Source organism: Trachurus japonicus, chromosome 14, assembly GCF_045865225.1.
Source record: "Trachurus japonicus isolate A0001 chromosome 14, Traja_1.0".
NCBI lineage: Eukaryota > Metazoa > Chordata > Actinopteri > Carangiformes > Carangidae > Trachurus > Trachurus japonicus.
Window position 1 is genome coordinate 19,809,438 of NC_140920.1, and position 15,133 is coordinate 19,824,570.

At 39.0% G+C, this 15,133-nt stretch overlaps 1 protein-coding gene across 1 annotated transcript in view; it reads right to left on the reverse strand.

Moving 5' to 3' along the window:
- The window catches only part of LOC146974686 (F-BAR and double SH3 domains protein 2-like), a 33,179-nt gene extending 21,500 nt beyond the window's left edge, over window positions 1–11,679 (reverse strand). The window contains exons 1-3 of the mRNA XM_085798260.1: window positions 11,490–11,679; window positions 8,420–8,517; window positions 4,935–4,980 (exon numbers count right to left, since the gene is read on the reverse strand). Of these exons, the coding sequence (XP_085654386.1) occupies window positions 4,935–4,980; window positions 8,420–8,517; window positions 11,490–11,510 (165 nt within the window). The 5' untranslated portion in view covers window positions 11,511–11,679. The remainder of the gene's footprint in view (window positions 1–4,934; window positions 4,981–8,419; window positions 8,518–11,489) is intronic.
- Between the last annotated feature and the right edge of the window lie 3,454 nt (window positions 11,680–15,133).

Sequence of the window (15,133 nt, forward strand, 5' to 3'; positions counted from 1 at the left end):
TGTATTAACTTAAACTGAGTGTTTTTCTCATGGACAGTTGAGTGCAGAGAAATCAAATAAGTGGGAAACACTTAATCCTCGATCTAGAATAACAACTAGGTTGATTTCTACCTCATAGTACAAATATTATTTTAAGAGTCACCTCTTCTGGATTTTTTATACCTTTGTTTCTTATTGCTTGCTCAAGTGTTTATTTTCTTTAGGCCCCAACAAGTGGCCATCAAGGAAATGAGCCCATCTATCCTTCCTCTGTCCACCGTGAAAAGACAACCCTGTTATGCTGAACTCATTGGTCCTTGCTGATCTTGGTGCCAGAGCTTCAAAGCCGCTACAAACCCGGCCATTGTGGGACTTGCATTGGAGAGAGCATCGCCAAAGTGAGCTAGCCTAGCGGACGCGCCTGAATAGTGTGATGGGAACAAGGGAAGAGGAGGAGGAGGGATGCGAGGATGGCAGAGGAAGAGGCGCACAGAGGAGGACATTTTAATCATGCGGTGTGATTTGAATAGCAATCGGCTAATGGCTAAAGAAGCTTGCAGGTGTAAGAGACCCAGAAAAAGGCGCGTACAGAAAAAAAAAGAAAAGAAAAAGAAAACAGGGGGTTGTAACGAAAGGGGACGAAGTGTTCCAGAGACTCTGACCCACTTTGATTCAACCATTGGCAGCGGGTGTCTAATTGATCACATAACGAGTAAGCAGCACAGCCCAGACACACAGAACACCTTTCAAACCAATAAGCCAGGCAATGGAGACACTCTCTTCATTTAAGAGCTGCAACCAACCAACAATTATTCCCATTATCAATTCATCTGATCATCTTCTCCAGAAACTTGTCTAAGGTCAATAAACAGGGTAAATGTCCAGTGCAATGTCCCACAGCCAAGATGGCTTAACAGGTCTTGTTTTGTCCCATCAACAGCCTACAATTTAAATATATTCAGTATATTATTAATATATTCACAACGATACAAGACGTTTAAAAAAATGGTATTTCCGCCTGAAAAGTGAGTCACTGACAAAATCTTTGGACTCTACCTCACAATTCCTCATGTCCTTTCCTCCCCTTCATTTAATGACGTGATTGTTTTGTCTACAGGTTGAAAGTAGTAAAAACCTTCTCACACTCTACCATCAACGGGCGATGGGTTATTAGGTTTAAAATATTAGACATTCGTTAATAACAGTCATATTGCTGCTGATCAACTAATCAATTGAGTTTACTGGTTGGTTTTAGAAATTAAGAAATTAATGACTTTGAGGAAATGATACTAAAACTGACTAAATGATAGACTCAATATTTTTTAATAAGTGGGGGAAGACAGACAGAGCTTCACTGCTTTGTTCAAACAAAATCAGACTTCGAAAACAAAGGTATAACTTGGGCATGCATATCCAATAAAACACACATGCACAGTGTTACAAAAGCTGTGCCTGCAGGCTACACATGCTTCAGTCCCACTGTTCCTTCTCTACTGTTTTTCTTTGTCAACACTCAAGTTGGGTGACTAACAGTTTTACATATGTGCGAGGGGAAGGCCTCTTTATCTGTGAACGTTATTTTAGAAATTAAAACATCATTCCATTCATCATTTCCAAAAGTCTTTTCCATTGTTTATTCTCTTCTTAGTCCGTTTATAAACCAGCTGATAACCACAGTGATGATTCGGCTGCCAGACACATGCTCACAATTTTAAAAGGACGCAGCAGCCAATCAGGAATAAGTCCAAGAGGGTGTGTACCATAAAAAAAATGCAAGCCCAAACACAGTTGAGCTGATGGTAATAATTACAGATTTGTTATTGTGCTGGATCAATATTTTTTGTAAGTGCTCACCAGGGTTTTCTGGTGCATAGTTTAGTGTGGCGCTTCTGCTTCTTTTTCCACAGTCAGAGACGATGTCAATCTTTCATGCAAGGTGACATGGTAACACGTCCCAGGGGCCCAGCAGGATAAATAATGTACAAACAGGTAACAGAGATTTACAACAGCAGGAGTCAGAGCGTGTTTTCCCCTTTTAGCTTCTGCTCACAGGAAGACTTGTGCTGCAAAGCTTTATAATCGATGTGTATTCAAGACTTTGACTTTAACCTCATGTAGCCACATGATTTCCTTTAAGATACATGCTGTATTTAATAAAATGCATTTATGAGGCCGAAGCCCCAAAATCAAGATTACCTGTTAGACCGACTGTTCCACCACTTTTGCTGTTGTGGTTCATTCAAGGAAACCCGATCACAACAATCTCTGCCTTCCTGTCCCCCTGTATAAAACACTCCTCAGGCCCAGCGGTCAGACTCAGCCTGGCGTTCTGTCATCAGGCTAAAATCATCCTGTTAATTCTCGTCCTGCTTTGAAGGCCGCCAGAGGACTTCCTGATGAAGTTATCTTGCGCTCGTGCTTTTAATTAAAGCTGAATGAGTAGCCATCTGAAACCACAATCAGCGCTCATGTGAGTGCACTTACACAAAGTAGCTGTGCATCAAATTAGACAGCACAAATCTTGGTATATGCTGAGCATTTACCCTACATTGTGCTACACAGTGTTTTCACCCTATTAAAATAAAAGCAGGCTGTGAATACAGAAGACATGTTGCTGCATGGTAAGTGAGGTTCTCCCAGTGGAAGAGAGGCATTAAGGAGCAAGATACTTCTGAATGATAATCAAAAGCCTGCTATGAACACGAAAACATTACATCTTGTATGAAGCAACAACATTTTTCACTAAAGTAAATTCTGTATTCTGCAATTCTTTCTGTTGGGCTCATATCCACAGAAACATCAGGAGAAGTGAACGAGCATTTGTAGGCCTCAGTTTCCCTCTCCAAACGATGCAAAGCATTTTTATGTAAATCTTTCTTTTTTGACAGACCAAGCGCCACTCAATGCATAATATATAAGGCAGATTTTATCAAAGTCTCCATGTCAAATTCTACAGATTAAAGCCAAAGCTTATATTTGTGAATATATTATATTTATGGCATTTATTGATTATGTTAAGGATTTATATTTCACAGATGATCAAGTGTTTTTTTTTCTTCCTCTTCTCCTTAAATCCATTGTCATAGTTTGAATCATTATAATTAATAAGCCCACCCCTATGATTAACTTTTTTGTTGAGTGAATGGAGCTGTTATATACTTAAATATACATTATATTGTAGGGGTGAACCCGAATAGTTGACGATTCGTTGATTCGAGTCTGACTGCCACTCTCACAGTCGAATTCATAACATGGGGTTATGAAAAAAAGATTGCACCATGCTGACTGTATGGGGGTGTTGTTCAGTGCTGCTGAACGTGTGATTTGACATAGAATTTCTTTATTTTCTAATAATTCGTGATATATAGCCTATTTTGATGCAAACATCAGTAATTCTCAACCTGTCCATGAGGAGGTCCCAAAGCACCGAGAGGGTCAGAGGGAGAGAAAAGGTCCTGGGTCTGGAAGGAGCCACCTGTCTCTCTCTCTTTCTCTCTCTGTCTCTCTCTCTCTCTGTGTCTCTGTCTCTCCCTCTGTTTCCCTCCGTCTCTCCTCACTTCATGTCGTTTCCCTTCAATGGAGGGAAAATTGAATTTAGGCCGTAAGTTTTATTTACAAGATTAAACTGAATGACGCGTACTCTATCGATCACACAACACCTGTATACACACACGCGCACGCGCGCATACACCCACTACACACAAAAACCAGCGCTGTCCATGGTGCTATGACACTCCACCCCTGAACCAGCAACAAGCACTGATGCACAACATATCATGCCCACACAACAATCATGGAACACAATGTCATTCACCAAACACACTCATTAAATCACAGCACAAACTCATATAGCTACTCATCGCTATGTCCCCAAAAGAGAGACAGTGATGCATGCTGTGCACGCGAACGTAATGCGTGAGATAAGAAAAAGGATGCAAAATGTCCTGTTATTGTTATCTAAGGCCAGCTGAAGAATGAAATGTACTTCTCTCTCTGGTGCGGAAAAAGACACAAATAAGATCATGAATTAATGAGGGAAAATCAACATGATTCGTTGATTGAAAATCTGTGTGTGTATATAAATATACTGTATATCCCTTGATCTTACCTTTAAGTGCATATGTATGTATGTATGTATGTATGTATGTATGTATGTATGTATGTATGTATGTATGTGTGCACTGTTGTTTGGGACACATTTACTATTGCAATAATTCTGTAAATGTTGTCTTATTCTATAATCCAGTGAACAAAGTTTCTAAATATAACATGTCATTTCATTGTATCTCTTAGAGGGCAAGCCATCTGAAACTAAAAATAAGCTCATGTGTTCATGATCCAGTGAACTGTCAATCAAGTTGGAGCTGAACAACTTGTTGCTGTGAAAGCAGCTCCAGATGATTTTTAAAGCGGCTTCAAAGAACCAAAAAAATAAAAAATAAAAAATTGAATCCAGACTCGTGTCATATCGTCAACATTACTATCTGAATGACTCTGTGCCTGAACGCACATGGGCAAACAGACACACAAAGGCTGACGGTTGGGTAGCGCCAGACGTGCCCCCTCTCTTCACAGTGGTGGTGGACATTCCTCACATGACTGCAAAACCTGAGCACAGCCAGAACGTCCAGAACGGACTGTCGACGTCTTCAGGGAGCTGCGGGCAAAAACAACACGGCGAGGAGGAAACGAGCCGGGAGATCACTCTCTCTCTCCCTCTGTTGTGGTGTTTGTTTCTGCGGCTGGTTGCCATTCATGAGTTATCGAGCCACATGAGAAACGAGGAGCTTTAGAGCCACATCCTCCAACCCCACTGTCATATGGTGTCTTTTGAGGACAGTATCATAAAACAGGGACTAATTTTAGACACGCAAATGACAAGGCGGGGCAATGATGGTGTTGACAAGGATCAATCACACTGTAAGAAAGACCACATCGAGTTTAGATTTACTTACCTGGGCGTAGTCTCTCTCTACAGCCGCCCTCTTTTGGCTAAAGGTCCTAAAGAGAAGGAAGAAAGTGAGTGTGAATAAAAGATGAGACAAGTTTATCATGATGAATGCAGACAGAGAAATGTTGTTTTAATATTGCTTTCTCTAAATTACACTCCATGTCAACCTTAATTTACCAGTTCATTAGGGGTGGTAATCACCAGAAGCCCTGTGATGCGATATTATCACGATACTTGTGTCTGGATACAATAAAAATAATGCAATATATTGTGGTTTATTAGCTTTTTTCCAACTCCAAATGATGACTCCAGATGAAAACTTTGTCAATGTCTGTTTTTTCTAAAAAAAAAAGATAAATGTCTTAGTCTGTTCGGATCAATACTTGGCATCTGTATCGATACAATATTGCCATGCAATCACAATCACAAATCAATTCTTCGATTTTTCCCCCACCCCAACTGTTTATCCAATTGTCTATCTAGTGACTGGGTCAACACACATGATCATGATCTTATCAAATATTTGTCAACTTCAAGACTCAGGCCACATATAACATTTAATTTGTGTAATTTGTAAACAAGCAGAAATATGAAAAGGTGGCTTATGTGCTTTTTGGGAAACAGTGGCTGGCTGTTTCTCCCCTTGTTTCCAGTCTTAATGATAATCTGTGCCAACTGCTAATTAATTAAGAGATTCATATTTAAACAGAGAGACGTGAGAGTGACATCAATCTTCTCAACGAGAAACAAAGTCAGTGTATTTCCTAAAATTCTCAGTTTTTTCTTTAAGTTAATGTTCAATCCTGTGGTATTATCTATCTATAGAAATATTTTTGGGGTTATGGCGGTTGACATGACAGGTTTTATGTTATTTTATCTTGTACCTCCTAATTATTTATCTGCTTTAATTGCTGGCATTATCTTTCATTATACTTCAGTCCTCCTGGTTCAATGTATGTTATATTCTTGCATTGCTCAGGTTCTTATATGGTTCCTCTGCCATCGTTCTCTTGTATGTTTTCTGCTTTTATGTGAATGTACTTTGTAAACTCTTGTTTTTAAAGGTGATTTACAATTATAGGACCTGTTATAATTAAGGAAATATATTTAACCATATAATTCTGGCTATGGTTAATGGATATATGCCTCAGCACAGAGTAACTGAAGAAACTTAAATTTCAAAGTATATGTTTCCCAACAGAAAAATAAAAGACTCCCAGTAAAACCATCACAGAGTCATGTAACATAGAGCCAGCGCGGTACGGCGGTGTGTTTCTGTCTCGCTGAAACACTGTTTCCTTTGCCAAACACAACACGGCTGCGGTCCTGAAGTCAGGTGGTCTGTGCCACCAAACACCCAGATTCAACAGCAAACAAGCTGAGCTGTACCTTTAAAAGTTTAACCTCATAACTCAGAGGCAGTAACACTCGCACTGTCCAAGGTGTTTGTGACAGGCTGACTTAGTAATAATCTGTTGGCGTGGTGAGTTTTCATCATTCGATTATCTTGTCATAACAGTGCCTTTATCGTGAGTGCTTACAGTTTGTTCTCCTTCTACTAAGCCACCGCATTTTCTTTCTTCTGTGAGTCAGAAAGGAAAGTCCAGATCCTCTCTAAACTAATTGTTTATATTTTCCAGACCGTTTCCCCTCGTTTCGCTCTTCCTGTGATGCTTAACATGGATGTTTCTGATCACGCTATAATGATTTTACACCATTTTTGTTGGTTTTGCTGCAGCTACAGATTTTGAAGCAAAACTGTGAGATTATAAAGAAACACATTTGATTCTTATACACAAACAAACTAAAATATGACTTATTTTTTTCATACATAGCTGTAAATGTTTGGCTGGTTTTCGTAAACATATATACACAACATGTTGAGATATGTGAGGCATGTCAGTAAACATTATTATGGGGCGGATTTACAATAACAGAAATGGGCTAAACTAGACAAAAGTCTGAGAGCAGAAGAGAGGTCAGCGCCCTGGGAGAAACCTGACTGCAGCCAAATCATCATTAAGTCATCAAACATGTCCAGACTCGACTGTCATGCTCCGCCCGACTCTAAACAATCTGGCGTACTTCCTGGGAGCTTCCCTCTCTTCCTCTTGTCTACATTTCCACGGCTCCCTCTCTTCCACTACCCCCCTGCTCCCCCCAACCTCACTTCCTGTCATTTTCCGAAACAGAGCTTTTGCTGACAACCAGATGCAATTTCCAGTTTGCTGAATCATTTCTCGTCTGAGATCAGAGAGGAGTGACCCTTGTGAGTTCTCCACCAGGCGAGTTTTCACATTGTCTCTGGCAGAGAAATGTTACTGAGCCTCCCACGGCGTGCAACTCAGGGCAGTCAGAACATCTGGCAGCTCTCTATGACCTTAACTTCCAGCTGTTTGGAGGTTCAGAGAGCTCTGCCACCAACCACAGACAGGAAGTGGGGAGCCAGGAGGCTGTCAACTCAACCCAACACTAAGGCTGGAAATGCAACCACAACCTTTGGCTTTTCAACCCTTAACATGCCTACGCATCTGAACACAATGTAAAAGCTCTGCCTCCAAAACACCAACGTCCACTCAACCTGATGTTTCAATTCCAACACAAACACACTCTTGTTTTTGGATTTAGTCACTGATAAGATAAGTATGTCAATGATTTAAAGTCTTGTGAAGCAAAGTTCAGACAATCACAGGACACTAAACTACACTCAAAACTATATCAATATTCTTATGTCAAACCAAAGAGCGATAGCGTGAAACGAATCAATTCTAGAAGAATGTAAGAAAACAGACTTCATCGGATGGGAGGCGGATAACACCAGTGTCTGGCTTTTAATTGGATGTAAGCATAAACAAGCTGAACCCTATAATTAACTGTTGTAGGATGCTTCAACATAAAGACTTAAACTGCCACTTGTTAGGGAATTTTACAACCATTTGCACACATTTAAGAAACTTCCAAAATAAGTTTCTGACAATGGCCCTGCACATGGCCAGGAAGTGCATACCAGTTATAACCATGACGTGGAAGTCAGATTCCCATCTTCCCATTGCTGGATAGTTTCTGGAAATGAATAACTATGTTCCACTTAAGACGTTTACATATTCCCTCACAAATTAATCTAACACCTCCATCTGTTGAGATTTGGCAGCCCTGTTAGGCCTAAATTAAACAGAAATTACTGTCTGGAATTCAAAAGTGCTTTTGTTTGTTTGGGAAAAAGCTGAGGCCATATTAACAACACCAGCTCCAATACAAACTTGTGTTTATTTCACTTCTGGGCTTGATGTTGCTAGCTTGTTTAAGTCTGTGGTGTTACTGATTTTTTTTTACAAGATAAGGCTTGAAGTATCAGGACTCAAATTTAATATCTGTTAGAAAAAAAATCATTTTCAGATTTATCTTGGGGATGTTTCTTTCCGAGCACATTCACTGGAAAGGAGGCTTCACCCCGTCTACTTGAGGACAGTTTGACCCCTGACCGCTCACCTCAGGTCTTCCAGAAGGTCACATTCTGTCTGGTGTTTGATGTGTAATCTGCTCATCTGCTCGGCATGAGTGTGTTTCAGCTCCTGGGTGACCCGGACCTGGAGGAGGAGCAGAAAACAAGGTTTATTAGAGAGAATCTGGAGAGTAACACCTCTCTTCTCCTGAGAGAGCGTTTCTGTTCCCTGCAGGCTCACCATCTACTCTAGAGGCCAGTGTTGATTCAGCTGAGCTCACAATCGGTATTAGTGAAAATGAGCCACACTCGTTATCATACAGCAGCTCTGACCAGGTGAGAGTCTCTCTGGGTTTCTAATTGGCTGGAAGATCAATTATAAAGTGCAGTGACCAGGTCTCATTACTGACAACAGGGAGTGTTGTCAACAGCTGTTATATCCGAACATGGATCAAGTTAAATAATCGCACCTAAACATGAAGATAACACATTGATCATCAACTATTCTGGTCATAAATTATTTTGATTATTAGTTATTTTTCAAGCAAAAAAATAGTTCAAAATTACTTTGCTTCAACTTTTCTTACATGATTGTGAATGGAATCAGTGCAGCAACTGACAATTGTTTACATACTTTCAATATTAATTTATTTAATGAATCAATTTCATGACTGATTGATTACTTATTACCTTATTATCTTACCTATAATATATCTATAAAACTATTAGAATTATTAACTATTAGTCTTATTTTAAATGTCTCTCCCTTTTTTGTCTTTGTATACAACATGACAGGGAGAACGGCTTCTCGCTCCCATGTTAAACAGGTTTTTCGTGGAAGTGACAAATAAAACTGAATTTGAATTTGTATTGGACAATAATGGAGCTGTGTGGCACAGAGGAATAAGATTCAACAGCCTTTGCTGCAGAATACATGAGCTAGTCGTGGTCTTCATCGAGTTTGCTAAAAATAAGGGGGAAAAAATATAAAATATTTCAGATCCTTTAACATCCCCATCTCCAGTCTGCCAATCACAGAACAAACAGTCAGTGGTGGATATCAATCAATCAAGAGCTGAACATATTTTCAAACTACCAAAGTGCTATCACTCTTACCACTTACTGTATTAGTAAGGAAGAAATATGTTTTGTTTATGTTAGAGCAGCCGACACAGTTAGTTTGTTGATCAAAGATAAAAATGATCAGCAGCATTTTTTTATAATCTCTGAATTTATGTTTGAATTGAAAATGCCGGGTCTGTGTTTTCACAAGTCTCCCAAGATTTGAGAAACAGTGGCAGATTGAGTGGTCACAGCAGATTGGTGTGTTGACTTATCTAACTGTCCCCAATTCAAAATATACTGCAAGTGATAAACATCAACATGAGGTTAAAGCAGGATTACCAATGTATGTGTATTTCTTTCAGCTTCACACCCAAATAATCAAGTGGCAAATCAAATAACAGAATTCACCATAACAAGTTGAGTTCTTCTGCGATAAATAAAACTTATTCTACATATTTTATGGCTTTAAAGCAACTGACTGAGGCCAAGCTCTGCTGTATTTTTAAACTCATTAGTATTAATGAACAAAAAGCTCTGGTCATTGTCAGGTGAGAACGAGTCTCTCTGGGTTTGGCTGTCAGATACACTGTGAAGTGCAGTGAGCAGGTCTCATTACTGATAACTGGGCAAACTGTCTACGGGAAAACATCTGTGTTCTTTCATTTATGATCCAGATCAGAGGTCAAAACTGGAAAATGAAGCTGATAATAGGCTATTAACAACTTGAATTCTTTATTACACTAGCCTACAAATGCAAACTAATGATAATCCCAACCTGTTGATATTGTTGTTCAAATCTAGGTTTTTAGAGATAGTACCTGCACCTGGAGTCATCTATCAATTTCCAGAGTCAGGACACTAACTTCATGATATTCACCACAAACTATTCATGTAATTTAAAAATCATGTCCACTGGGCCTACAGTTATAACAAAACACATATTATAATAATTACTTTGGGCCTTTTAAGTTGTCCAACTTCATGTAAAATAAAACACACACACAAATGTATAAACAACCATGAAACAAAACGTGTTGCGACTGCATTAAACAACACAATATTTGAAAAAGGTACTGGGGAACAAATGGTCAATCTTCTGTGCTGTTGAGCCGTGTTATTGAAATATGATCCCACATCAACATTTTTTCGCACAGAATCAGACTTTGCAGAGATTTGTGTTTTTACGTTTATTTCTCCAGCTAAAACACTTCAAACTATCTTTTACTCTCACGCCGTGTTGTTTTTAAAGTTATAAATACTCTTTGACGACAGCGATTGTTTTTCTTCTTTTCCAGCAGACTTCCCTTGTACAAAAAAAAAGTCCAAACTACATAGAAAAATCTGTCAATTTACTGATCCACACCGTCAAACATACTTAAATGTCGGATCATGGCTCAGTTTGATACTTTCTTACTAAATATGACAACAGTGTTAAATTCGGCATAGTCAAAATTCACATCTTGTGTTTGATTTGTGTAAAATTGTTGCTTTTCACACACTACAGCCCGCAGTCTTTTCTCCTCAGCCTGCAACTTAGACCGCCGATGGCACTGAGACCACTGTGGACCAAAGTGGTATTTACTTGAACCTACGTGTTGCTCGGTGAATCATTTGTGCGCCGATGTAACACAACACCTCGGTTAAGTCGTTTCTTAAAATATGATGAGTTTTTTCGCAGCGGCACGATGTTTGCGGACACCACGCAGACCCGGGCTACGGTGTCAGACTTTCTGCTGTGTTTGGCAGGACACTGGAGAGGGAGCGGGGCACGTTCACGGAGCTATTCCCCCTAAAAAAAACTGCGGCACATGGGGCATTTTTTAACAAGTTTTCTTCCACTGCTGCTATTTAAAGAAACAGCAGGAGCCAAGTGAACTAATAAGCCAACAAAGCAGTGCGTGTTTGCAGAAATAAAGAGGTAAGTTCATCGTTTAAAGCAGCCGACCAGCAACAAAGCGTACACTTTCAACCATTAAATATGCACCAGTTCGTCGAGAGCGCTTCCAGACAAGTAACGTTAGCTGTGGAGGCTACGACGGGGGAAAAACTCACCTTTCTCGGTGGGGGTTGCATCCTTATTTCTTGACATAAAAACTATACAAAAGGCGAAAAGTTTATCTGGAAAAAAAAGTTTGTGCAAATGTCTCGAAGAAATGATGGCCAGAAGGGTAATTTTCAGCCCCCGGGTCAAGCGGCCATGGCGAGTCCAGTAAGTAGTAAGTTGAGTCCCGTTGAAAACACTGTGGCCCCAGGGAACAGAAAACACTGGAGTGTCAAGCTTGCCACAATAAAAGCACACTTCCGGTCACACACTCGAATTAAAAGCCTCGACTATCCGGAAATAAATTTCAAAATTAAAGCCGAGCTTTCACACAAAACATTTCATATCACATAGGTATTCATTTCTGTGCTTTGTTAATTATTACCAGACCAAAATCATACCATTTATTTCTAACAAAACAATAAAATAAAGTCAGGTAATTAATTAGTTGATCAGCAGGAAAATAAATACTGCAAAAACACTTCATATTCACATATCATGGAGTTAAAAAAGAAAAGAAAAGAAAAGAAAAAAGCCATTTTTACAAATACGAGAATAATTTATCCATCTTATTGTCCGACATTGTATTCTCTCTCTCTCACTTAATGCTTCAGTGTCTTCTGAATATCAAATGTGCAATATTTGTCAATACATCAACAGCTCAATTAATTATTACATTTAGCTGCTACAGTACCCGTGTAAACCTGTGTAATATGCCATTTCACTGACTATAGTAGGCCTATGTGGACCTTCTGAGAAGCGATCTGCTCACCATAAATCATCTTTGACAGAGAGCCCTCTAGTGGTCATGTCCTTTTTTAAAAAAACGAATTTAGAACAATTCAAATGATCATCTTAGATTTGTCAGTCATGTCTATCAGACTGGGACCCACAAGCTCTTCTTCTCTCTGCCAAACCAAACCAAGCCCAAGGTCCAAACCAAAACCTAAGAGGTGATGAAGGTTTTTATCAGAAGGTGAAGAGAGGAAAACACCTGAGCAGAAGTCAGATGCACTGTCCTATTTTGTCCCATATTAGTATTTTCTATTTGTTGGTGCTGTTAAAAATTCCATTTACATGATGCTGTTTCTCTGTGCCATAAAGGTATGAGCCTTTATTTAATGGGAGATTTCATGTCCAACTGCAAGATGGTCCTCCTAATATATGTGCCTGGTACCATTTTAATTCATATTAGCAAACCAAGTTATGTCTTCTTTTGTTATGCACAAAATATGTGAATGTTTAACTGTTAATTCAGTACTAAACTTTGATACCAAATTAAAACAAATTCAATTCAATATCCACTTTCCCCCGACCTTTAACCAACTCCGCAGCTGCTGGGATTTGCTCAGACTGAGGTAGGTCCCTCATCACTGGACATCAGTCAATCTGCAACAAACACAAACTGTCATTTACACTTTATAGCTTACATTCCTATTTTACACTTACTATTATTAATCAGCTTTATTCTCAGATATTAATAAAGCAATGTATTGCAAACACAAATAGGAGTTTTGTCACAACCTCAATTCCCCACCTCCTATCTTTAACCAAAATCACTGAAGCACTAATTTCCCCTGTTGCCCTTTAAACAATATAACCTGATTCAAGTTCGAGCTTATATTTCTAACCACATTTCACTTACGTGTTCCTCTAATTATGCCCAGTTTCCTCCCACCCTGCCTGTTATTGTGTTGGCATCCTGGACTGGTTTGTTCACTCTAAAAAATAAAAAAAAACAGATTAGAGATTAACACGGGTCGACTACAGGTAGCAGTTTAGCTCTGTAAATGGGCAATAGACTTAGTCTAAAGTAAATCACTTACTGATGTACACCAATCAGGCATAACATTATGAACACTGACAGGTGAAGTGAATAACACTGAATAAGACTTCATGGTACCTGTTAGTGGGTGGGATGTATTAGGCAGCAGGTGAACATTTTGTCCTCAAAGTTGATGTGTTAGAAGCAGGAAAAATGGTCAAGTGTGAGGATTTGAGCTCTTGTGGGGTGTTTCCAGTCTGTATTGGTCAGTATCTATCAAAAGTGGTCCAAGGAAAAAACAGTGGTGAACCGGCGGCACTGCAGGTCATTGATACATGTGGGGAGCGAAGGCTGACCTCGGCCTGTGTGGTTCAATCCAACAGACTACTGTTGCTCAAAGTGCTGAAGAAGTTCATGCTGGTTCTGATAGGAAGTATGCAGTGCATCACAGTTTGTTGTGCATTTGGCAGCAAAAGGGGCAATATCAGGCATGTGGTCATAATATTATGCCTGATGGGTGTAGGGGCTACAAACAGGGGTCCCTGCCTTTTTTGTCAGATGTACTCCAATAACCTCTTACAGATTTCACTCTGCGCCTGTTCCAAATATGTTCATTGTAATCTATGTCCTTATCGGCTGGTTTAGTTTACCCATCCACCATTTATCCACTGCTTTGGGCTTTCTACTCCATTGTGTAACTAGATGTGCTTAACTAATATTTCAACCATTCATCTTTCTCACTATGTTGTCTTTATATTTTAGAAACCACCCACTAGCCTACTTTAAACATGGCAAAATGTTTTTACATTTAGCTAACTCGTTCAACTGCGTCCACATCATAATGTACTGTACAAGGGGTTTATTCATTGCTTTTAGTTGCCATTACATCCAAATATTCTGGCAATAAACTGTTTTCTATTACTTTAAGCGTACTATTTAAAATGTTTACAGACTACTTTTGGCTAACTGTTCAGTATTTACATTTGTTAACTGTTAAAACATTGCTTTTTAAAACCAAAAGCTATCTATTACCTCTACCTATGAACAGTTACCAATTACATTCAGCTAATTTAAATTTTAAAAAATGAATACATAACCTAACCCTCCCAAGGGGAACAAGAAATGTGGTAGATAGGCTAATCATGACTTTGTAGCAATCTGACTCCTGCTGCACATCATGATATCCTAACCATCTACATAATGTTAATCTCTAGTCTTCAAGAGGAGTGTATCATTTATAGATAGTAGTTGGTGTATAATAACAGGAATCCCATCACACCTCTTTCACATGATTTATGTTTCATGTGAAAAAACTCCACCTAGATAGATGATATGCAAAACATCCAGATGCCAACTTGCAGAACTTGTTTAAAAGTCAAATACAAAGTGATGATTTAACAATACATTGAGTCACCAGTGCTATATTTATCATTTCACATTTCAGTTATAGCAAGGTGCTGCTGTGGTTGCATATATCTCAAAATTCAAGACCAAAAATTCACATCTGGAACCAGTTTGTCTCAGGCCTTTTTGCTTGATAAATACCTATTGTTGATTAATTTTCTGCAGTTGGTAAATGATTAGTTGTTTCAGCTCTAGTTAGTATGTCACACATGGCTAACATGATATTATTTCTCATGAAACAAAGCTGAAACTTAACCACACTGACTATAATAACGTGTTCATACTAGTTATAAAAAAATAAATTAAAAAAAAAGAGGCGTTCCTCCTCTCTTGCCTCTCTGACTGGTCCGATGTGGTCACATGATAATTCTGTTTTTAATTAGACAAGTTTGCAGACATATGGCCATGGTTCCTTGTGCAATTTTCAAAATAAAATACAGTTTGACACGAACATCAGCTTCTGCTATTACTAATTTGATCCATACC